General features: G+C 46.5%; 3 protein-coding genes and 1 long non-coding RNA gene across 15 annotated transcripts in view; 1 reads left to right on the top strand and 3 right to left on the bottom strand.

The window, feature by feature from the left end:
• Positions 1-15,879, bottom strand: part of PXK (PX domain containing serine/threonine kinase like) — a 36,926-nt gene extending 21,047 nt beyond the window's left edge. For 8 of the 12 annotated variants that reach the window (XM_040590762.1, XM_040590766.1, XM_040590764.1 and 5 more), the window contains exons 1-3: positions 15,653-15,878; positions 5,328-5,378; positions 4,616-4,663 (exon numbers count right to left, since the gene is read on the bottom strand). In XM_040590762.1, the coding sequence (XP_040446696.1) occupies positions 4,616-4,663; positions 5,328-5,378; positions 15,653-15,754 (201 nt within the window). In that variant the 5' untranslated portion in view covers positions 15,755-15,878. Of the gene's footprint in view, positions 1-2; positions 4,516-4,615; positions 4,664-5,327; positions 5,379-14,885; positions 14,905-15,652 lie in introns of those variants that run through there. The other 4 variants (XM_040590761.1, XM_040590768.1, XM_040590763.1 and 1 more) reach the window with 4 other exon arrangements.
• A 168-nt stretch (positions 15,880-16,047) lies between these two features.
• On the top strand, positions 16,048-18,049 carry LOC121086704. Its single transcript, XR_005827435.1, has 3 exons — positions 16,048-16,156; positions 16,273-16,488; positions 17,033-18,049. It is a non-coding gene; the product is annotated as an uncharacterized LOC121086704 (long non-coding RNA).
• Positions 18,050-18,157: 108 nt separating this feature from the next.
• Positions 18,158-18,775, bottom strand: HTD2 (hydroxyacyl-thioester dehydratase type 2). The gene has a single exon (XM_040590779.1). It carries the CDS (start codon positions 18,773-18,775, stop codon positions 18,266-18,268), a length of 510 nt encoding a protein of 169 aa, XP_040446713.1. The 3' UTR covers positions 18,158-18,265.
• Positions 18,158-21,117, bottom strand: RPP14 (ribonuclease P/MRP subunit p14). The gene is made up of 5 exons (XM_040590780.1): positions 20,984-21,117; positions 20,807-20,891; positions 20,259-20,335; positions 19,546-19,624; positions 18,158-18,875 (listed from the first exon to the last, which is right to left on the bottom strand). The coding sequence occupies exons 1-5, from the start codon at positions 21,067-21,069 to the stop codon at positions 18,819-18,821; spliced, it is 384 nt and encodes a 127-aa protein (XP_040446714.1). The 5' UTR covers positions 21,070-21,117; the 3' UTR covers positions 18,158-18,818.
• Positions 21,118-22,177: the final 1,060 nt, after the last annotated feature.

Below are 22,177 nucleotides of genomic sequence, written 5' to 3' on the forward strand. Positions count from 1 at the left end.
ACCTTGCTCTCAAAATGGCTCAGGGATATAAACTAAGCAACCCAGAAAGTAACTCTTAGGAGCAAGCCAACTACTGGATAACTATTTTTTGTACTGTGTATATATAAGCTTTCATGGTTTTTCTAAGTATTGTTATCAGGGTGAGCTAGTCAGGCAACAGCTCACATCCCCCCACCCCCACCCCGTGCAGAGATTAGCAAGCAGAATGACAATGAAAATGCGAGGAGTTCAATTTTTGCTAGTGAGTCATGCATTTAAGATCTGTACGCAAAACTTCCAGATACTAAATAGCTACAGTTTTCAGCCAAATTCTTTCTATGACATACTTCTGCTGCAGCACAAAAACCAATTCACACCTTACCATCTTCTCTGGATAAGATTTATGCTTTCTTATTTCATGAAGTGCAGTTTAATGTTTCCTTTGCCTCTGTAGGTAATTCATAGGTAATTTAAAGCCCTTACTGTCAGTATTTGAACTCTGTAATTTCAAATACGGTACAACTTTTCCATTTTCTCTTCTGAATTTGCAGTTGTACAGTTTTTAAACAGCTATATATCTTTCAACTCAGCAATAGCTGCAATCTACCAGTGGATGTACAGTAGTTGTTTCATGTTGACATAAGTGATCCAAAACTTCAGATAAAATTGGAGAAATACTTCGAAATAGGACAATGAAAACAACACGCAGAAATTCAAAGCATTATGTAAGTCAGATCGAGGAGATCATCTTTAGCGTTTATATCCAATTACGTCATATGCATTGCCAGAATGACTTTTTCATGTTGTTAACACACTGTTGTCCTGCAGATTAAAGCACCTGCCTTGGGTATGCTGAATCTCCATGGGAGTTATCTTTAAGAAATGTGTACTGCAGGAATCAATTACACCAGATGCAATAACCTCATTTCTAAAGCAAACAGTTCACCAGGGAGAAGACAGGGATTTTTGGTGTTTGAACAGCTTTCATTTGAACTAGTGGAGAAAGCAAAGGATTAGTTCAACTAACTGGGCCAGAAGTAGCAATCCCTTTCCTTTTTTACCTCCTCCCGAACACAGGAGGTGTACCCCCATCAGTCTTAGCACTTTTACTTCTCTAGTTTCTGACTGCACATCATGGGCTGAAAAAGAACTACAGCTACGTCTGAATTACAGAAGATGTTAATAAAAATTAAGCTATCCATGGAGCTTTTTTATTGTTCTTTTACACCCAAAGGGAAAACAGAAAAATATATCCGGGAATAAACCCAAAAGCAACAATATATGACTTACAGCCAGTAATTCACCAAATTAGTTTGAACACCAGAGGCATACAGAGCTTTCATTTGGCAGACCACTCTTGCTTCAATTGAAAACCAAGTTTCTAAACAACTAAATCCATTTCTGGTATTACTCATTTGAAAAGCATGTCAAATCATAATCACCTTTACCTTCTTGACCTGACAGCTAGCTACGATCAGAGAGAAAAGGACTCTAGTTCAGATGCTTTCAAACCACTACTATTTGTTTTAAAACTTACTCCAACAAACCACACATCTGCCATTTTTCAGCAGAAAGTAACATTCACCCCCAGGTTTTTGTAGCGATCTGCCAAAACATGCAGCCCACGGAGAACAGTGCCCACCACAGAGGAATGCTCCCCGGAGGTGCTGACCTGGCCAAGACCCCGCATGCTTTCAGACCCGAGCAGCACTCCTCAGTGGCCCCAGCTCAGCACCGGTGCCAGGATGGGCTTCCCCACAGAAAAACCTGAGAATTAACACTCTTATCTTCAAACCACAGCCTGCTCAGGAATGTCTGTTCAAAAGCTGCAATAAAATGCTTCACAGAAGCCTGGTATCTTGCTGCAAATACCGTACCAGCAGTTCACTTGACAAAAGAGAAGAGCAGCCAACGATCTCCGCACATATCTCTCAAATAAGGGAACACAAAGAAATGCAGGATGGTCTGAAAGGAGCTTTTCAATCCAGTACAGGGCTGAGAGTTCAGGGAATCTGGCTTGAAACTTTCTGATGCAGAGCTGGGTCCCAGGTATACACCTCTCTGTTTTCCAAGATATATGGTAGGTAGGACTGCATCCCCCAGCCTAGACAGTTTTGAAATTCTCAATTCTTACTATTATTATATAGGTAGCACCAGATGAACAGCAGAAAAGTTGAATTCCAGCTCAGCTGCAGCTGTGTGTTCAGACACAACCACCCAAGCCTACAGAAAGGTCAAGTATGCCACAAGAAGTGGAAGAACTTGGAGTTTAAAACCCAAAAGAAGCTCCAGAAGTTCTTCCAGCAACATTTTCGTTTTGAAGCAAGGAGACTGGGGTTTGGCATTGTCTTACTGCTTATTGCTTTATTCTGTTGGGGGGTGGGGGCTATTTTGTTTGGAGGTTTGTTTGTTTGTTTGTTTACCCTAATTTTAATATATACAAGACCAGAGTTTAAAGACTTTAAAAACAAGTCATGGGACCTGAATATAGTGATGAAATACTGTTGCTTAGAGTTCTGGATGGAAAGGACTGAGGAGTGTTGCATGTCGTAACGGACGGGAAAACTTCAGCTCCAGCATCACAAAGCACAACTTCTAAAAAAACTCCAAAACAGTGTGAGAACAGAGCAATTGTAACATGCTTCATGTCAGCTACCGTCTGCTGGCTCTCAAGCCCTGGCACGCCGAACTAGAATGGTGGTGGCGTTTGTCAACAGCAGAGTTGTGCGTCTTTGATAAAGGCTTAGAGCTCTCTTCCCAACCGTCTGCTGGGCACATAATGAAGAATCACACCTCTCAGGGCAGCAATCTCTACCAGCCAGAAAAGGCTCTCTCCAAGCAGAGATACATCTTTGCCTTTCCAGACTGTGGAAAGCAGAAACAGGAGTGCGAACATCAAGGGGGTGAGCAGTAGTTTTCACTGAAGGAGACCAAGTGCTCAGGAACACAGCGTGTTCATTCAGCCACCCTCTGCATATCCCCCTGTCCAAGTCAGAGGTCTGTCTTGATTATTGTTTGATCTTTTCCAGCCATCCAAGCAGCTGACGTTTCTGTCCCAGATCTTGGTATCTTTTATCTGCAAAATCTCTCTCTCATTTCAAATTCTTCCTTGTCCCACTCTGCAAGTTGCTGTCATTTTATTATTTTGTTGCTGAAATTATTATTTCCTGAACCCTCCACTTTTATCACTCACCTCTGCCTCATATACAAAGGCTTTTTCTTTCTGTACTACATCATACATAACCTATTTACCTTCACTTTCTAGACCCTCCACCTAGGCCTAACCTTTCAGTACTTGTAATTTCTGAATTTAAAGTCTTAAAGGTCCGTTGCCTTTTCTACTAAAGCTGCCTCATTTGAAAGTGAAATGAGAAGGCAACAAAGCTTTTTCATGCCTTAACACATTCTATTCCCCGTGGTTAAGAGGAGCTTGTTATAGGTGGCTGCAAAAGTGAACTCTTGTTTCATTTTAAAACGTTCTCAAAATTCTTTTCCCTGTGATGTCTATCAAAACTTGACTATGGTTAAGACCACAATGACCACCATGTACTGCGAGGACTAGTGCCATCTCACCTCCTTGTGTTCCCATGGGCACCCACCTAATCTTAAACCCTGGATTTCTCCGCAGCAGGAGACATCATCTTTGTATTGCATTTATTCAGCACATCACACAAGAGGTTTCTAGGTCATGATAAAAGTTCCTACATGCTATTGCACATTCAATAAAACAATTCCACAAGGAAACCATGTTGCATCTGTTGAATTATGACTAATTTTCCTTTTCCCCCTCCATTCACCTTCTAGCATAGGAGTCAGTTAAAGCAGACTATCAGAGCACACAATTCAACATCCTTACATGTTTTTGCTCTGACGTTCATCAAGCAGATAGCCAATTTGACTGGGGTGAGGGGGCAGTGAAGCAGCATTAAGCTCTTGAGTTCACACATTTAACACGGGAAAAAATTTCCAAGTCACAAACATGTAACCTCACATGGCAGTATTCCCTTTTCATCTTGTTTGCCTAGTACTATGGAATTCTTGAGTAACAGGTTTCACTCCTGTAGATGCTAGTCACAGCCGCTTCCCCCCTCTTCCCAAACACACTCACATACCCTGCCTTTTCCCACACAAACTAAAAAGAAATAATTGTCCTAAAAAGCAAAAGAAAACACACAGTAAGTGCAGTGTTTAACTAAAGAACACTTTCCAGTGATACAGAAAACCATCACATGATAAGCAGCATCTGGTAGTGCTTTTAGTTGAATATAAATAATGAGACCCATAGCACTTCAATGCTGAATTTATAAGGTTGGTATGTGCCTTGGCTTTCTTCGAATCAAAGGAGGAACAAATAATAACACATAAAACCGGAACAAGTCACAGTACTGAAGGGAAAGATTCAGTACCTGCCAATTTCCTCCATTTCTATATAAATTGATCCTGCTGATGCCAAAAAGCAAAATTTTACCAAAAAAAAAACCAGTGAAAAAAGTATACATTCAAGTCACAGTTTCTTTTTACAGCTATGTGAATTTGTATTTTTTCATCACTGCAATACATATAAAATATCACAAGCCATTTTAAATATATAATTCTAAATGACATTTCATATTTATATATCAAGGGTGAAAGTTACCTGCAAGCTATTATTAAGCAAGTCAAAGTCACTGTATCGCCTCACAATCTGCAAAAAAGAAAGACACAGTTCAGGAAACATTACTTTTTCCATCAGCATTTTACTCTTCAAAATCTCACCAAAGAAAAGTAATTCCCATTTACCATTTTTTCTTCTTTTAATCACTTTTGTACAACTGATGGATTTACGTCATCTTGCCAGAGAGCAAGCATAGAAGAGTTTTTAATCACATCTTGACCACAACAAAAATGTGTTTCTAAACATTAAAAAAAATGCCTTAAAAAAATACTTGTGAGCAAAGTTGCCTCCAAACAAAGCATTTTTGGCATATTAGATTCGACAACTTCTCACAGTCATCTTCATAACTACTTCTAGGTGTCACTGGTCACGTACCAGCAAGGCTCTGATTTTAGCACTAAGGCAAACTGACATTTGAGATTTAAAAATTATGGACATACCAACACACAGTAGTAACACGACAGGCATTTTTTCCTAGAATATTCACAATAGCAGCACACAACATGCTTCTGTAGCTGGCAGCAATACTGTTTTTCTCTTAGTTTTTGACCAAAAGTATTCAGGCACTTCATGTTCTCAATTCCAAACCAACATTTCTCTCTCCAGCTCCAATTAAAAAAGCCAGGAAGAGACAACTCTCAAACTCTTCCTAAAAAGGCATCCTGGTTATATGAACCACAGTTTAAGACATTACCTGCCAACTGTTTTCTGCTGAAACTCCTCTCTGAACACGGATTATGTATTCCTAATAAAAGGAAAAAGTTATTAGAAATGAGAACTAATGAGCTGAAGAAAGTTATTAGGTATTTCTCCAAACGTGATCACTATCCAATTAGGAAACATTCAGAAACAGAAAGTTCAGATCGACATTTGAAGCGCCTAGGTGACAGTCAGAGCCGGGTTACTCAGACCTGTCACTAGCAGCTGTCTCTTTCTGCTTCACAGAGTAGAACAAAGGGATGTCCAAGAGCTTGCGGACCTATTAAGCACCTGAAAGGTTTTGTTTAATTAAGGAAAAAGATAGCAAGCGCATACTCAACGCACACCTCTAACAACAACAGCTGAAGAAACCCCTCCTCACTTCACCCCCAATATCTAACACGTAGCCCCCAGGAATTACCGCCACCATCATAATGGAATAAAATGCCAGTAAATACCCACAGCTGCCCAACCTCTAGTTATTTTTGTACAAGAAAGGTTACCACAAAAGCTTTGGAGTATGCTTGAGTAACTAGAACGTATCAGTTTTTCATGATGATAATTCTTCATTTATAATGCAAGCTTCATGTTAATTATGTCTATATTAACCATGCAGATACATCTAAATCTCAGTTGAGCCGCTTCCATATTTTAAGAATTAACAATTTTCCCACCACAACTAAATTCATGAAGCACAATTCTTTTCAGTCTTTTCATTTCAAGCTCCACTGCACCATTTATAGATTAATAGCTGGTCAATACAGCAATATCTTTATTTGAAATTTATCTAATTATCACAAAAATAGATACCAAGTATCTTGTACTCCTGCTCAGACATACTTCAAGGAAGCCACACTTTTGTTTACCCCTACTTTAGGTTTGACAACAGCTCTAAAAATACTTCTGACATTTCGAAGATCATGAAGGAGGCAAGTCCCTTCCCTGGAAAGCCTGTAATCTTTGTTCTAGATATTGTTAAATTAGCAGGGAAATAAAATTGATCTGGGCTGAGTGTAGTAACAGATCCTTCCTTTACCATTTGCATACACAGAGCTCTACAAATGCAGCAATTAAAGTCTTATTAGACAGATAATTCCCTGGCCACGTGATTTACATTGAAAAACATGAAAATGGAGAGCCAAAAAGTAAGGTGCTGCCTGAGAAAACGCCACTCCCAACACCGAGGAGAGTGGGAGAGTACCCAGAGTCAGAAGAGGGGGAAGAAGCCACACAGGGACCTACGCTTTTACACTTTCCTTCCAGTTGTACCAGTCTGACGTAGAAGGGGCGTACATCCCCAACACCTCTTAAGCACATTGATCTTCTCTGCAGTGCACGGCCAGGGCTGGCAGGACCCACCACCGACGCTCAGAGCGCCGCTAAATCCCCCACGCTGCCTCACCCAACGCGCTCAGTCACACCGCACACCTGCGGCTACAGAATTCAATGTGAGAACCAGAAATTCTAAACCAAATACAAATTCAAGCCAGAGCTCACAGCATTTCTAAGCTGGAACGTGCAAAAAGCTCTTTGCCTTTGCGCCAAGCGATGTGTGAGTACCCCCCGTCACTGCCGGCAGTGCAGCAAGCATCACAGGGTAAATCTTTTGTTATTCAACTCGCACGACTTTGTTCACCCAGGTACAAACTTGCAAATGTATTTTATGTCACGGGCTGAATAATCTTTCAATTTCAAACACCACTTGATTTTGTTGAACTGCTGACATCAATAGGAGTCTCACATAAACAAAAGGGACAGATCAGAGCGTTGTGCACAATTTCTTCAGATATTAACATCAATGCTGCATTCCGAATTATCAGGGATAGACAATAATGAAATAACAGCAAATAAACAAAGGCATTTCCAGCTCCTTGCATTTATATCCCAAATTTGTCCATTCTGTGACAGTAACTCTATCTGGCATGTACCAGACATATGCATACTGACTAGGTAATTCAATTAATTGAGTGTTTGATCCATGAAGTATTATAAATTCAGCTTCACAGTTCAAAATACACAACAGGTATTTATTAGTAACTTCTTTCAGGTACTGTGAAGCACCTTCTGTTTTTTTTAGTTGCCTTCAGAACCACAGAGAACTAATTTTATTTCAAATGAAAAGAAATTAAAAGCTTGTACAATGAAAAACATAAACACTGGATGCAAACTAAGCGGGGCATATCAGAGAATCCCTCCATAGAATTAAATTCTCACTTAACATTTACCACCATGAAAAATAAGAAGCGTAAATCAAGAATTGTGACTGTTCCAGACAAGAGGCAAAAGCAGCACTTATCAGATGGCACTACCTTGTGTGTTCAACCCTAACTAATCCAGAATTCATTTACTGAAGTTTCTTTCCAAAGCACAATGCTGCCTAGACAAAAATGCTATTCCATTTCCTAAAATCCACTTAAAATATTCTTTATTATCAACAGATGGCAAATACCTGTAGCAATTTTGAACCATCTAGCCTTGAGAACAAATTCAAGACTAGTAAGCATGAAATCCAAACTGATTTAAAACATTTCATATCCCAGCAGCTTAGATGGAAATGAGAGAAGACCAAGATGTCACAAACTAAAACACATAACTATTACATTGGATTTAATGTGCCTATTTTCAGAAAGTCAGCCTGACATGCTACCTCCATATTCTCTTCTCTTACCCATTTGAAATTATAATTAAGGTATTTTTCGGCAAAACAAGAAGACCAAATCCTCATAAACTGTAACAAAAATCCACAGAGCTGACTGCAATTCAACCAGTGTAATTATGTTTGGAAACTGCGTGGCAGAAACCAATTAAAGGGACACTTGGAAACCCAGATTCACCACTAATGTGTCTTTTCCTGGTTTGTTGTCTTTGCTGCATTTTGTGAAGTAGGAAGAGACTATTTCACACACAGCCAAAAAATTGTGGCAACTGCTTATTCAGCAAGTTGCAGTGGAACATTGGCCATTTCTCTGAAAAACCACGTCACTAATGACTCACCGTGTTCAGTCATTCATCTTTTCTAGGATTTTGAAAGCAGCAGAGTTATTGCTCAATCCCTTGTAGCACTTACTCTTTATTCAGCAATTAACCTTTTCTATTGTACCCCAAGAAAATGCTCTCGGGCAGGCAGAACACACAAATTCATTAGACAACCATCAAAGCATCTTATTGCATACAACCACTCTGATGAATACGACAGTTATCTCTTCTGGAGAGCCTAGTGGTAAACGAGTCAGGGCTCAGGGCTCATTCTCACAGTAAGATTATATTAAGGAAAAAAAAAAAATATATTTGGGCCACAACTATTTTTTCCACAAACACTCAAGCATTTGCCCATCTGGTACTGCTGTGGCACTAATTGGGCTCGCTCTTTATGTCATGGGGTTCATCACCTGAAAGAAGAGAGCATCACTCTTCAGAGGTGGTTGTTAGTTCTGTCTGTATGGAAAAGGTAAGACCCCACCATGCTCTGTCAGCCTAAATGGTCTTCTGGTTTTTTTCCCCAAAAAAGTTGATAACAAGACCGAAAGTCAATGAACAGCTGTAGTAGAAAGGCCAGGACAAGAAATACAATCCCATTCCTAATATCTGCCATGGCTACACGTAAACAGCAGACCGCAGTGTGCTGAATTTTAGTGAGAAGTTGATACTTCCTATTGCCTCCGCACGGCAACAAGCTTGTCTTGGGATTATAATTAGCACCGCTGATATACGCTTCCCATAGGACCAAAGAAGAGCTTTCAACTCTTCAAGGAGAAGGCCTGAATGTGCAAAAGCCTTTATTACTCTCCCAAATTCTGTTTTGTCCAGGGAAAAAAATCTGAATTACAACAGTTTTTTTCTGAGGCATCCAGATTTGATAGTGGGACTGAAACTCTGCCCGTAGGAAACGGAATCATTGCTGTTTCGCTGCATCTTCCAACACAGGAAAACAGAACGGAAAAGGCTTCAGAAAGGGTGAGCAATTACCAGAGTTCACGCCTGCCGTCGATTTTAGAGATCAACAACCAGGCTCAGCTAGATCTAGGTCAGCTACACTCATGCAGAAATTCCCATGGCATCTTTCACTCCCACGCAAATGGCTCAAAATCTTTCCCGTGCCTCAGTTTACCAAACAACTTCAAAGAAGCCCTAACAGCTGCCACTTGGCAAAGGAGAGACGACCTCCCGCTACTGATTTTGCCCACAGGCAGCAAGCTCACTGGCATCAACTACATAGGAACCACCACCAAGACAGGCTGTAAAACCATTCCAAGGACAGCACCCCCCCCGAGCCCCTCCAACCCACCACCCCCCCCGGGTAAGGTTTGTACATCCACTGCTCTTCCTATCAATCCCGCCAAGCCAGCTCCTACCACAACCTTGATATTCCAGCAGCCATTCAATATACATCTATAAAGGTGCCGAGCAAAGTGGTGCTACCTATGGGATCATTCCCTGGCTGCTCTGATTAGTCAAGAAAGCAGAAACCAGTGCCGGGAGGAGGAGGAGGAGGAGGTCAGGACCAGGGAAAGCCACATGCCCCCAGTTGCACACTGTTGTTTCCTAAAATCTTCCTACCGCTACAGAGTGCTGCATAGAGTTTCTGGAAAAGAGTATTTTCCAAACATCCACATGGATCAGCAACACCCATGCTGCATTTCTCCAATCCTTTGCCAGTAATAGTTTCACAATCGCTGCCTAGGATTAACGTTATCCTGAACTTACCCATTTTCATGCAGAGCCAACATTTAGGTGTTTTTTCCCCCAAAATTCACCAAGATTACTCCCTGGTATGCCAATGCTTGTTAGAACATCAGCAGCTCAGAGCTACTCAGATAATTTTATTAGCATTCCTAGGTGAAAGTTACACAGCAAAGCAAGTCCAAATGTTTAACAATTGCTGTTTATCATCTTTCCTAGTTTTGGAAACAGAAAGCAAACAGGCTTTTGCAGAGACAAAACAGGAAAGAACAAGTGGTGAATTTAGAGATTCATATAAAAAACCATAGAGAATCTCACCAATATTGGGTAATACATTCTGTTTTCCCGAGAAAATAGTCTTCAAATTTCTGGCTCAGGATAGTCAGTCTGTTCTTCCACAGATTTCTGCTGTACATCTGTTTAATCCACCAGGCTTGAAAAGCCAACCATTATAAAGATCCAGGTCACCTTGAGGTCACATCAACTAAAAGTTTGAAAGGGCTTTATTTTATAAGCATTAAAGAGAGGAAAGCCTAATTAAGGATGAATACAATCCCTGCTTAAGTAGGCTGGATTGGAACAATTTCTAGTAAGAAGCTCTTTTAAGTGTTTATTTAGAAAATCTCCCATGTGAAAAGTAGCAACCAAATCAGGAAAGCTGCTCAGACCCAGGGACCTCCTCGCTACAGGGCACGGTACTTATTTGCTATCACACAACCTGCCAGTAAGCCCATCTGAGGTACAAGCAGCAACAGCAGCGTTCACCTACATTTTAAACAATGCACGTGTTTGTCTGGGGACATTATACAGCTCCACACACATATGCAGCTCCATACACGCTGTATCACCGGCGTAGTAACAAGTAAGCAACTCGACAAGTGAAAGCTATGAAGTAGGACAACTGCAGAAAAATAAATAGGACACACATTTACATGTAATGAAACCTGCTGAACAAGAAAAGCTCTGGAGACAAGAGAAATACCAGCTTTTCAGTACCCAGCATCACCATGGCCTTCACCACAACAGCAAAATACTTGGTGTTTTTCAGGAAATACTCAGTAGCCAATAAAAATGTTCTAATTACACTGCAAGATCTCTAAGGCAATGGCTTTACAACAGCATGATACAGCAACTAACATGTTCACTGCAATCTTCTCAAGGGCTACAAACACAATACTAACGTACCAAGTTCACCAGTGGAAACCCGTAAGGTTGGGATATCTGAAATAAGGTGTGATGAAACCACTATCTTTTCTGAGCTCAAGCTGGGGGGCGGGAGGCAGGGGTGTGAGGCAGTCAAGCTTACTTACTAATTCCAGTGGAGAAACTGCACTTCCAAAACCTCAACAAGTGAACTCTGATAGTTCCCTATCTAAAGCACCTCTAAAAGTAACTTTATCACTTCTTTTTGCCCCAAAGCGAAGGCAACCTTGCAGAGATTTAATTCCTTATAAAGCAGATGTGCAAAGTCTTTTACAAGCTTTTAACATAAATCCTCCAGTTCTAGAAACATATGGCTCCATTTTTGTATCACAGCACAATATAGGAAAAATATAAATGCTTTTTCAATATTTTTCTAATCTAACAGCTATGTGTCAACATTCATCATTGCTTAAGGAAAATGAAAAACTCTGAAAGTATGTTACAAGAGGGATTTATTTCAGCTGTTCATTTCCAAATGCCTTTAAGATAACAGTGTACTGTAGCAAAATTGGCCGTTTCACTACTTCAATTTCAACATGAAATGCATGCAAAAGGAAATCACTTCAGATAAAGAATTAAGGAATGTTCGCAAATGTATGTATAACTTGCTAGTGGTTTTACTGCTGTAAAGTGCTCTAAAGCTTGTACATACAGATGTGCGATTCTTATTAAGGAATATGTCTAGATTATTGTGGAAGAAAATAGCACCCTATTTTAATGCTTAGAAAGAAAGCCACTTTTAAATAGGGAATATACAGATGAATATACTATGAAGCAAGTTGAATAGCCAAAAATTTGTTAAAGCTTTAGTGCTGAAAATGCCTCGGTTGTCAGAACACATTTGGCATTGAGATGAGACACCTGCAAATGGCTTAATATAATGGATGCAATTCTGCTCCTATCATTCAAGGAATGCGATGGCAACAAAACAACTTCATTTTCTGCAAAAGGGTTGGTACACACACCTACCAAGAGCACTGAACCATGCCTGTGAAAAGGGTGCCCAGCTCACTCCTGGAAGTTATACAGTTTCTCTTCCTACCGAGTGCTAGCGATTGAATCATATAGCAAGAGACAAAATGAAGCTGACAGGGTTTGCTCATGTAATTTCAAAGCTATGAAGTGAGGTACCACTGGAATGCGCCTGCAACACAAATTTATTTGGCTTTCAAAATGAAAAGGACTCCATAAATGCATATGAGTAATTCTATAGCGCAGTAAGTGCACGTTCCAACAAAACTCAAAGACTGCTTGTAACACACTTAACTGGGGAAACAACTTTTGTAAAAATGGAAAGGCACCATTCTCACCTTCAATTATCAATGGAAATAAACACACAGAAAGAAAACCTCAGCTGACAATTTCTTGGTTGCAACAGAAAAGCACGGAGAGTATGTACCAGCTGAGATGTACTAACTCAAGTAAGAACGTCTGAGCTCTTCTGACTTGAAAGAAACATGAAGAGCTTGTGAGCATGTCAGAAAACTTTGCAGTTGATTTCCTAACAACCTAAAACCCACATTTGCTCGGGGGTTGACATGTGCTTACTAAGCAAGAACTGTAAACCCTCAAAAGTACATTTTAAATACTAGCTTTCTCCTTTCCTGGGTTTCTGGAGAATTCAGTTAGGTATGTAGTAGTTTCGGGGTTTGCTTTCGGTTTTGTTTTTTTTCGGTTGCACCTTCATCCCCAGGAAACAGAAACTCAGCCTCTGCCAAGTACAGCCTGCAATTCAATTTACTTTACTTCAATTAACTTTACACTTACCCAGACTGTTGTAGTAAATTGAAATTAACAGAAGCTGCTTTGAACAACAGACAAGCAAACTATTCATTTGACACAAGCTTTGGTCTTCTGAGTGGTATTTCACTGTGTCTACAGAGCTTTTCCTAAAATTCTTCACTTTTTCCCTAGCTGGTTGTTCAGAAGACTGGCTATTTTCAGCACCCACGGGAGGCTGACATTATTACTAGTTCAGCTGCCATGTTAAAGTTGCACCTAACCTGGGCCTAAATCATCTTCATGTGAGTGCTTTTATAAGCAATGATGTAGAGGAAAAAGAATTATAAATGCAAGTTTAAAGCAATTCTTGCAACAGTAAGCAGCATTATAAAATCTTAATACATACTGCTGACAAAGGAATAGAAAATTTATTCATGAATGCCTTTGTATTTCAGCTTTAGAACAAGTCTAACATGTGGAGACCTAGTTCTCCTCACATTAGTTTTGGGATGAAGAACTGTATAGATCTACAGCTTTTGAAGATAATGCTTTGAGGTGGAATGAGGAACAAATGCAAAAAAGCGTTCAGTTAATGACAACCTACTTCTTCACATCTATAATATAACAAAGTAAAACCCAGTCTTAACTCCCCACCAAAAGCAATTCAACCCTTATTTCTTAGGGGGGCTCCATTTAGGCACCTCTTCAAACACACAGATCTATTTGTGTGGCTTATTTCAGCCAAATAAAAGGAAAGTTGAAATCAGGGACAGCATCACCCACCAATAAACAAATTATTCAGATACCAGGGACATAAGATAAAGCATCCAAAATGACAAAATATCCAGTCTGCGTCAAATAAGAAACCAAGTCTCTGTTACGGCTTCCTGTATTTTCTTATCCCACACCGCCTCTATATAAACCATCTGTGCTACGCGCGCTTCGAGCCATCTTTCAACTATCAACAGGGCTTCTGCAGTAAAACAAACAATTACTAATAGATATATCTTAGAGACAGATTTTAAATCAAAAGGCACAGTGCTCCAGCGTTCTGTTATTAACCAAAGATCAGAACAAATCAGTAGAGAATTTTTTCTGAACACCCATTAGTAACAGTATACAGAGATGAAAGACAGAGCAGGGGGAGCAACATTTGCTATCACACTCACCCAGACAAGACAACACACACACACACAGAGTCTGGTTCGAGAAACTACTTCCAAGTGCTTGTTCTACAAGAATTTTGTGACTTTTTTTTCGCAAACCAAAGAAAAAAAACGCAAAAAGCTATTGTCATTTCCACTAGCAAAAAAGTGGGGTAAGGCACGATGCAACAAGAACAGACCTGTGAGCTGGGCTGCAAACTGGGGAGTGTTCGGAGTTGTACAGCTGCTCACTGGACTTGGCACACGCGCCCCTCAGCTACTGTAACAGGTGAAAAGTACCAAGCTTGCCAGAAAATAAACCTCATTAATTTTATTTAGAAGCGGAGGTGCAACAGTTGAGAGAGACATTGCCTGACAGGTTCACAAGATCTTCTGGACAATTTCTCATACACAGCTTGTGTTCGGAAGGCTGGAACAACAGTTAAGGCGAGTTCCTCACACAAAACACACTTCTTAAGCGTGGATTACTTATAGGAAAAGTATTTAATAAGAACAGTTTACAGATTAGTTGTATATGCTGTGGCAAGCCTACAATTATCGTTATTTGGGGTTAAGGGTATTCACCAGATGCGAGGATGCGGGAAGAGGGATCCACGCCGCGGGAACCGGAGCGTGGAGGGGGCAGCAGGAACCCTGCTCCCCATTCCCAACAGGCTCCCTGCTGGCGTACCTGCTGCTGAGCCGCCTCTGGCCTCCTCTTTAGCCCAGCATCCCCGCTCTGGGCCACAGCGGGAATCAGGAAGGCCAGGCAGGTCTCCCCCCGGCTCACACCACAAACACACCTGGTTTCTAAAGCGGAAAATCACTGCGAACAGGAGATGATGAAACTGGGACTGTCGCCGCAGTTCTTACGGCGGCAGCGTGCGTGTGCCCCGGGCATCCCAGAGGGATTAACCTGTGCCACAAGCCCGGCGGGTCCCGCGCCGCCGCCCGCAGCACGGCCGTGCCCCCGGTGCCCCCGCGGCGGTGCGGCCCCGCGCAGGGCGCAGCGGGACCCGGGCGGCCGCGGCCGGCGCAGACGGAACTTCCCCGCAGCTGCCGAGCCGGGGCGGCCAGAGCCCCTCGGCCCCCAGCGCCGTGACAGACCCGGCGAACGGGAATCACCGCGGCTGCCGGGCGGGACGGCGCCAGGCCTGGCTGGGCGCGGGCCCCAGGCCGCCCCGCCGCCCCCCGGGCAGGCTGCGGGCCACCCCGCCGCGGGCGGGAGCAGCGGGGCCGCGCACCCCCGGCTGCTGCGGGAGGCCGGGCGCCGGCGGCGCAGCCGCATCCCCGCCGGAGGGGTGGCCCGGGCGGCTGCTGAGGGCCCGGCCCCGCCGCCTGGCTCCCCGCCTCGCCCTCGCCCCCCGCCTCGCCGCCGCGCCAGCCGCCCCCGGTCCCCGCACGGCCCCCGCCCGCCCCGGCGCCCTCCGCGCCTCCCGCTGCCCCGGCCTCGCTGCGGCCCCGCGTCCCCCGGGCGCCTCCCGCCCTGCGCCCCCCCGGCACGCGGCTCCCCCCCGCCCCGGCACCGGCCGCTCCCGCCGCCCGCCGCGGCCCGGCCTGCCCGGCTCACCGTGTGGGAGTGCAGGCTCTGGCTCGCCTCGATCTGCGCTGTCAGCGGCACCGTGTCGTCCAGCAGCACCTTGCCGGCCGGCGGCTTCTCCATGAAGGCCATCCCGGGGCGGGGAGCGGGAACCCGGCGCCGCCAACCTGCTTCCCGGGGCTGCTCCCGGCGCGGCCGCCGCTGTCAACACGGCACCGCCGCGCCGCCGGGCCTTAGCGCCGCCGACCGACCGACCGCCGCCGACCGCCAGGGGGCGCCGCGCCGCGCCCGCCGCCCGCACGCGCGGCTGCTCGGGGCAGGCCCGGCCCGGCGGCTCCCCCACCCCGCGGCGGGGCCGGGCCCGGTGCATGCCCGCACGGGCGGAGGGGGGGGCTGGGGGGACCGGCCCCGGGGCACCGCTGCGGGGGAGGGGGGCGGCTTAGGAGGGCGGGCGCGCCTGCTGCCCCCCACCGCGGGGAGCGGGGAGCTAAAACATCGTAAAGTGCACACAGCGGCACTGCGGAGCAGCAGCCGGTACCGTCTCAATTTGCAGATTTTAAGGGTTTTTGGTGGTTGTTTGTTTTTTCTTTTTTTTTGGGGGGGTGGTGTTGCAAACCGCATGTTTCAAACTGTCAGACTGGGCTCCACAGCGCAACTCCCACTGCAGCGGCGCAGAGAACCCTCCGCACCCCCCGGCGTCCGGGGACCTGCCGAACGGCCCCGGCTGCGCCCCGTTCCCACCCGGTACCGGGACCCCCCCCCGGCCGGCAGCTCCAGCCACCTCCCCAGCAGCCACGGCGGGAGCAGCTGCCGCCCGGGCGGGCGGGGACCGGGCAGCAGGGGAGGAGCTGCGCTTTGTTTGGCGGGTAGGCAGTGCTCCTGGGTGGGAAGGGGAAGGGGGAAAGGGAAGGGGGGAAAGGGAAGGGGATGGGGAAAGGGAAAGGTATGGGGAAAGGGATGGGGAAGGGGATGGGGAAGGGGATGGGGAAGGGGATGGGGAAGGGGATGGGGATGGGGAAGGGGATGGGGAAAGGGATGGGGAAGGGGATGGGGATGGGGAAGGGATGAGGAAAGGGAAAGGGATGGGGAAGGGATGAGGAAAGGGAAAGGGATGGGGAAGGGATGGGGAAAGGGAAAGGGATGGGGAAGGGATGGGGAAAGGGAAAGGGATGGGGCAGGGATGGGGAAAGGGATGGGGAAAGGGATGGGGAAAGGGAAAGGGATGGGGAAGGGATGGGGAAAGGGATGGGGAAAGGGAAAGGGATGGGGAAGGGATGGGGAAAGGGAAAAGGATGGGGAAAAGGAAAGGGAAGCTCTTGCCAGGCACTGGTTCCCTGTTGCAAACTCGCCAAACCCCACCGAGGGCATTTCGAAGTCAAACATCCTAAATATCACCCCTGCTCCAAGCAGCTGCAGTCAACACCTGGGGTTTGCTGTTACAGCACAGCTGCACGTAACCACGAGACATCGCACCCAGACAACTAACTGTTCAGGTTTTGTCACAGCTTGAGGACAAACTGCTGTTTCATAGCAAACAACTTCCGAGGTTATTTGCAGTCGAGAAAAGGTACAAGTGCACTTCTGTTGCTGCAGGCCAGAGGGAGTTTTTTGCCAGAAAACTCTATGAGCCACCAACTGGAGACAGCCTGTACTTTTACTCCTGATTGTCCCCATCATTCCTAGAGAAAAGTTTTAGTGCATACTAATCTGTCTGTACTGAAATAATTAAATCTGCATGATTTACTAATGAATTACCCAAAACCTACTTTACCAGCTACCAAGGTACTTTCAGTGGGCAAAGGGGAGTACATGTTCACACAGTCAAGTAAGCTGAGAGAAGCCATGTAGTTCATATCATTCACCCCTGTTTCCCTCACCATCAGGAGCACAAGGTCACCAAGTATTAGTGACAATATGGCTTTTAAAAAAGCCTCCACTCCGCTTCTGGGAGGCAAGTTTTAGAGGCGTTTATCATTAGAGGTAACTTGCTTGTTTATAATCAGGTTCTGTAAGGCATCTAAAGAATTTGAAAGTACTGCGAGAGCCACATCACCAGCTTAATCAGAGTATATTGCTTATGTGAAGGCTGGTTACCACTTATTCACAGAGCTAAGGAAGGTTTTACTAGCTACAACACTGCAAAAGAGCATGCTGCAGCAGCAGCTAGAGCCGCCAGGGATAACAACAGATCTCACAGTACATGTGTGTCAGCACCTCCACTTCTGTTCTCTTGTTAAACACAGTTGTCTCCTCCCTCTGGTGCTTTCGAGCAATACAACTACTTTGTGAAGAGGGAACAAGTTTTAACTGAAGGTAGCCAGCGTGGACTGAGATTTTGCTGAAAAGAGCAGCCTCAGTGTAAGCCCTGCCACACAACTTCCCACTGCAGCTGAGCAAAGGCTTGTCTGAACATGCTGCTTTTGCCACTGTAAGCGCCTAGTTCCGTTGGTTTCATCTTAGCGATATACACGGGAAAACGAAAAGCTCTAAATTTAAGGCAGTTCTATCAAAATTAAATTCACACACAGTCTTTGAAACATTTCGGAGTTTTTTTTGTTGCAAATTTACTGGATTAAGTCATGTCACATAAAAAGACGGAGTCAAAACCAAGTGTACATTTCTGGCCTTTAAAGTAGCACAGGATCAACAGCTGTCTGACACCATGACTTTCACCATCCCTTCCATAACAGTCTTTCCACTTTCATTGACTTTACATGATACTGAAATGTGTGCAATAGAACCCTTCAGTCGTTTAACTTCTGCTGCAGCTGTGACTTCTTCACCAGTATACAAAGGAGCTGGAAATCGGATCTCCTGAGAAAGAAATATGCATCCTTGACCGGGCATTTTAGTACCCAGAACTGCAGAAATAAGTCCATTGATCAGAACTCCATGTACAATAGTTCTCCCAAACCTAGATTTCTTTGCAAAATCTTCATTTAAATGTAAAGGGTTTGTGTCACCTGTTAAATAAGAAAAAGTAACAACATCATTCTGTGTAAAAGCTTTGGTTAGTTCAGCTTTGTCTCCAACTTTTACATGTAAACTCTGAAGTATGGGACGTCCCAGCAGCGAGCTGATAAACGTTAGCTTCGTCAAGGCTCTTTGTCGGAAATCCCTTCCAGAAATTCCACGCCTGAAGGGCTGCAACATCTCAGGCAACTTCTGCTTTGTACAACCACACCAACAACCGCATTCAGTCCAAGACCAGTTCTCTACTGTTGCCAGATAATGCAAGAAGAAATGGAGACGTCTAGTTTGGGGAGGGAAGAAAAAAAAAAAACAACAGAAAACAAAGCAAGAAACTAAAGCATTAAAAAAAACCCCAAACAAAACACCACTGAATGCATTCAAGCTGAAAAACTTACATTTCCCTTTTACATAAAAGATTAAAAACTTAGAGCTATGCCTAAGCAGTTTTTTGTGTAGCCATGGCTTCAGAGACAAAGAATTCTTAGAACGCATTTTATCGACCTGCATCCTCTGGAAAAAAAATAAGCTCTAGAAGTGCATGTTCATGCATGCATTTTTAAACGAGGTCAGTCAACAGTGACTATTAGAAAAGGAAGAAATGGGTCAGGGAAAATTAAAGGTTGGACCAAGATGTGGGCCAAGAACGAAACTTTCCAGAAACAATTTTCTTGCAGATGTATTAGTGAGATCAGGGCTTCTCACTGGAACGAAGCCATAAGGTAATGAGACAGTCACTACTGTCACATTTTACAAGGTTCATTGTAAGACGAGAATTCCTTAAACACAGGCCTACACACCTGCACTGAGAAGCATTCTGCTCCCAAACCAGGAAGTTTTTGCACCTAGGTAGGCCGCCTTTCCATGAAGGGGCAGCGTGCTCAGCTAGCCAGAGAACCTTAGAGCGAGAACTGACGTTTGGGGGAAGCCATCCAGCCCCCGCAGGGCTTTACCTGCAGCACGCGAAAGGCACACCTCCTGTTCTGGTAGTAGCCCAGCAGCGTTAGAGCACTCCACAGCTTGACAAGGCCGCTAAGCAACAAGAAAACAAAATATATTAATAAAATTTGTTTTTCTCAGTTTTCCTGCTGCATAAATATCTTAAATAAAAAATGCTACATGAAGAGTAATGAAACCTTAACTGAGTTTAACAGTGGGTAATTTCACCCAAAAGTTCTAGTAGCAACACCATGCCCTGAAGGGTTATTGCAATGACTGCAGTCTCTTGTCACAGAGATAGGTACTGTAACCTTTTCAAGTTCACTTTACCGGTCCTGTTCTCGTTCTCTGCATGTTTAAGCTCCTTCTTCCCCTAAATCATCTGCAGTCATCTCCGCCATTTCAATACAGTAACCATTCTCATCTCTACTACACAAAGAGATATTAAAGACATGTTTCAATAGTGCTTAGTTCCTGTCAGACCATTCTGTTTAGGAATATACGTATCGATAAACATATATGTATCCTGATATACATCAGGAACAATGTACTGATGCATGCAGGTTACCAATTCGTAGTGAATTTTTATTTATTTCCTGCATGCTGTACACAGGCTTCTGCAAGTTAGGCTTAATTCATCAAAGACCATCCTTAGCTTAGGAGTTCTGTTTTCTTGTGAAAAATACTCCCAGGGCAGCATCCGAAGCACGCACCTACAGCACCGTACCTGCTAATAACTCGTAATACAGCAGACAGAGTTTTTTCCTCATACATTAAGACATCAACAGGCAAAGCTGCTCCAACCTGGGAAAAAATACGTGACTTGGTAAGTACCACCCTGCGCTCCTATTTCATAAGCAAATGATTTCACCCCCGGATTGTCAAAAGGAGTTACAGTTCCGCCCCGGCCCCACAGGCCCCTCTGCTGCGCCGCCCGGCGTCACAGCGCAGCCCCCCTCGGGCGAGCCCCGCGCTCCGCCTCGGGCGGGACAAGCGGGGACCCGCGGCGCTGGCACCGGCCGGGCGGCACCGGAGCCGGGCGCGGACAGGGGGTCCCCGCCGCGCCGCCGCCCCCCGGCCGCGACCCTCCCCGCCGCCCCCCCTTCGCTGCCGGCCCGAAACGCGGCGGAGAGCAGGGAGCGGGGCGGGCTGAGGCGGATCGCTCCGCCGGGACCCCCGCCGGCCCCGCCGCCCCAGCGCCGGCCAGACACCGCCCCGCCCCGCGGCGGGCTGGCTGCGGCGGGCACCGTCCCCGCAACACCGGCCGCGGCCCACCTCTCCGTGCAGCTCCCGCAGCGCCGACACCACCAGCTGCTTGAACTGCGCGACGCTCGGCCGGGCCCCGCCGTCCGGCAGCTCCCTGCGGGGAAGCAGAGCAGAGGGCGGGCTGGGGGTGCGCGGCGGCGGGGGGCGGCCGCGGGCGGGGGGACACACACACGCTCGCTCGCTCACAGGCGGACGCGCAGGTAGTGGTGCTCGGCCGCGCTCCGCAGCACCCGCCGCTCGAAGGCGGCCGCCGGCGGCTCGGCCCGCGCCATCCGCTCCCCCGCCGGCACCGATGGCGGCGCGGCACGGCACGGCCTCCTACGGCGGCCCCGCGGGGTCAGCGCCGGCACGCCACGCCCCGCCCCCGCCATGGCGGCTCTCGGGGCCGGCCCGGCTGCGCTGTTGGGCCGTGCCGGGGCAGCGGGCTCGGCACCGGGCAGGGGAAGCGGCGCCGGCGGGGGGAGCAGCCGCTGGTGGCCGGGGGGGGCTGCCGGCCTGCCTCGGGCTGAGCGGGGCGACGGGCAGCCTGCGGGGCTGCAGCTGGGCTCTGGGACGCGGTGGGGACGGGTGACGTTGCCAAGTGCTCGCTTTTAGCTTCGGAAAGACAAATCCCGGTGGTCCCCGGTAGCCACGCCGCCGGAGGGGGGCGAGGGGAGGCGCGCCTCCGCTCCCCCCGTGCACAGACGCGGCCCCGGCCCCGGTTACGGACACGGCGGACGGGGGGAGGGGGGCTGGCTTGGCGTCCCGGCTGGGCGACACCCAGCTGGGGACATACCGCAGTGGCAGTACCGTGTAGCTGATGGCAAGAGGGGTGTGAAATACAGCCCTTAGAGAGAAACTGCTGAGAGGATGGAACCGTCTTCGCTCTGCCAAAAAGATGAAACCGCATCCTCGGCATAAGAACTTTACCGAATCTTACTCCTTTCTTTTAAAGGTTTACCCAGGAATTAATACCGAGCCCAGCAGGGCAGCACTGCAGTACCCCAACACCCGGCTGTGCCCGAGCCCAGCTCACAAGAGACCATTTGCCTTTACCAAGCTGCTCAGTCCGTGCAAAGACACTTCAGCTCAAGGTGTTTTCCCCGTTCAGACTCGGGGGTTTCTCTCTGCCCCACGGGGAGCCCGGCCTCCTCTGGCCCCGGTGCACGGGAAGCTCCGGACCCGAGCAGCAGCACACGGGCCACCGGCCGGGCCATCTCCCTCCTCCCCAAGCACTGACCTGTCTTCAGCTCCCCGCTGCCCCCGTGGCACAAAGCCTGGGGCCAATGGCATGGTGCCAGCTAAAGCCCTTGGTGCTTTTGAAGAGGCAGTCGTAAGAAAACAGCGGCGTATCTCAGAAAAGCCTCCCCCCAGAGGTTACGACGCTCCTGCCTCAGACAG

Source organism: Falco naumanni, chromosome 4 (genome assembly GCF_017639655.2).
Source record: "Falco naumanni isolate bFalNau1 chromosome 4, bFalNau1.pat, whole genome shotgun sequence".
In the NCBI taxonomy this organism is placed as follows: Eukaryota; Metazoa; Chordata; class Aves; order Falconiformes; family Falconidae; genus Falco; species Falco naumanni.

Excerpts from the sequence above, each read along its gene's own strand:
- HTD2 (XM_040590779.1), bottom strand. The coding sequence starts at position 18,775 with ATGTTGCAGCCCTTCAGGCGTGGAATTTCTGGAAGGGATTTCCGACAA.
- RPP14 (XM_040590780.1), bottom strand. The coding sequence starts at position 21,069 with ATGGCGCGGGCCGAGCCGCCGGCGGCCGCCTTCGAGCGGCGGGTGCTG. Across the intron at positions 20,892-20,983 it reads CACTACCTGCGCGTCCGCCT|GGAGCTGCCGGACGGCGGGG; the intron begins GTGAGCGAGCGA and ends GCTTCCCCGCAG. Across the intron at positions 19,625-20,258 it reads GTATTACGAGTTATTAGCAG|CGGCCTTGTCAAGCTGTGGA; the intron begins GTACGGTGCTGT and ends CTTGTTGCTTAG.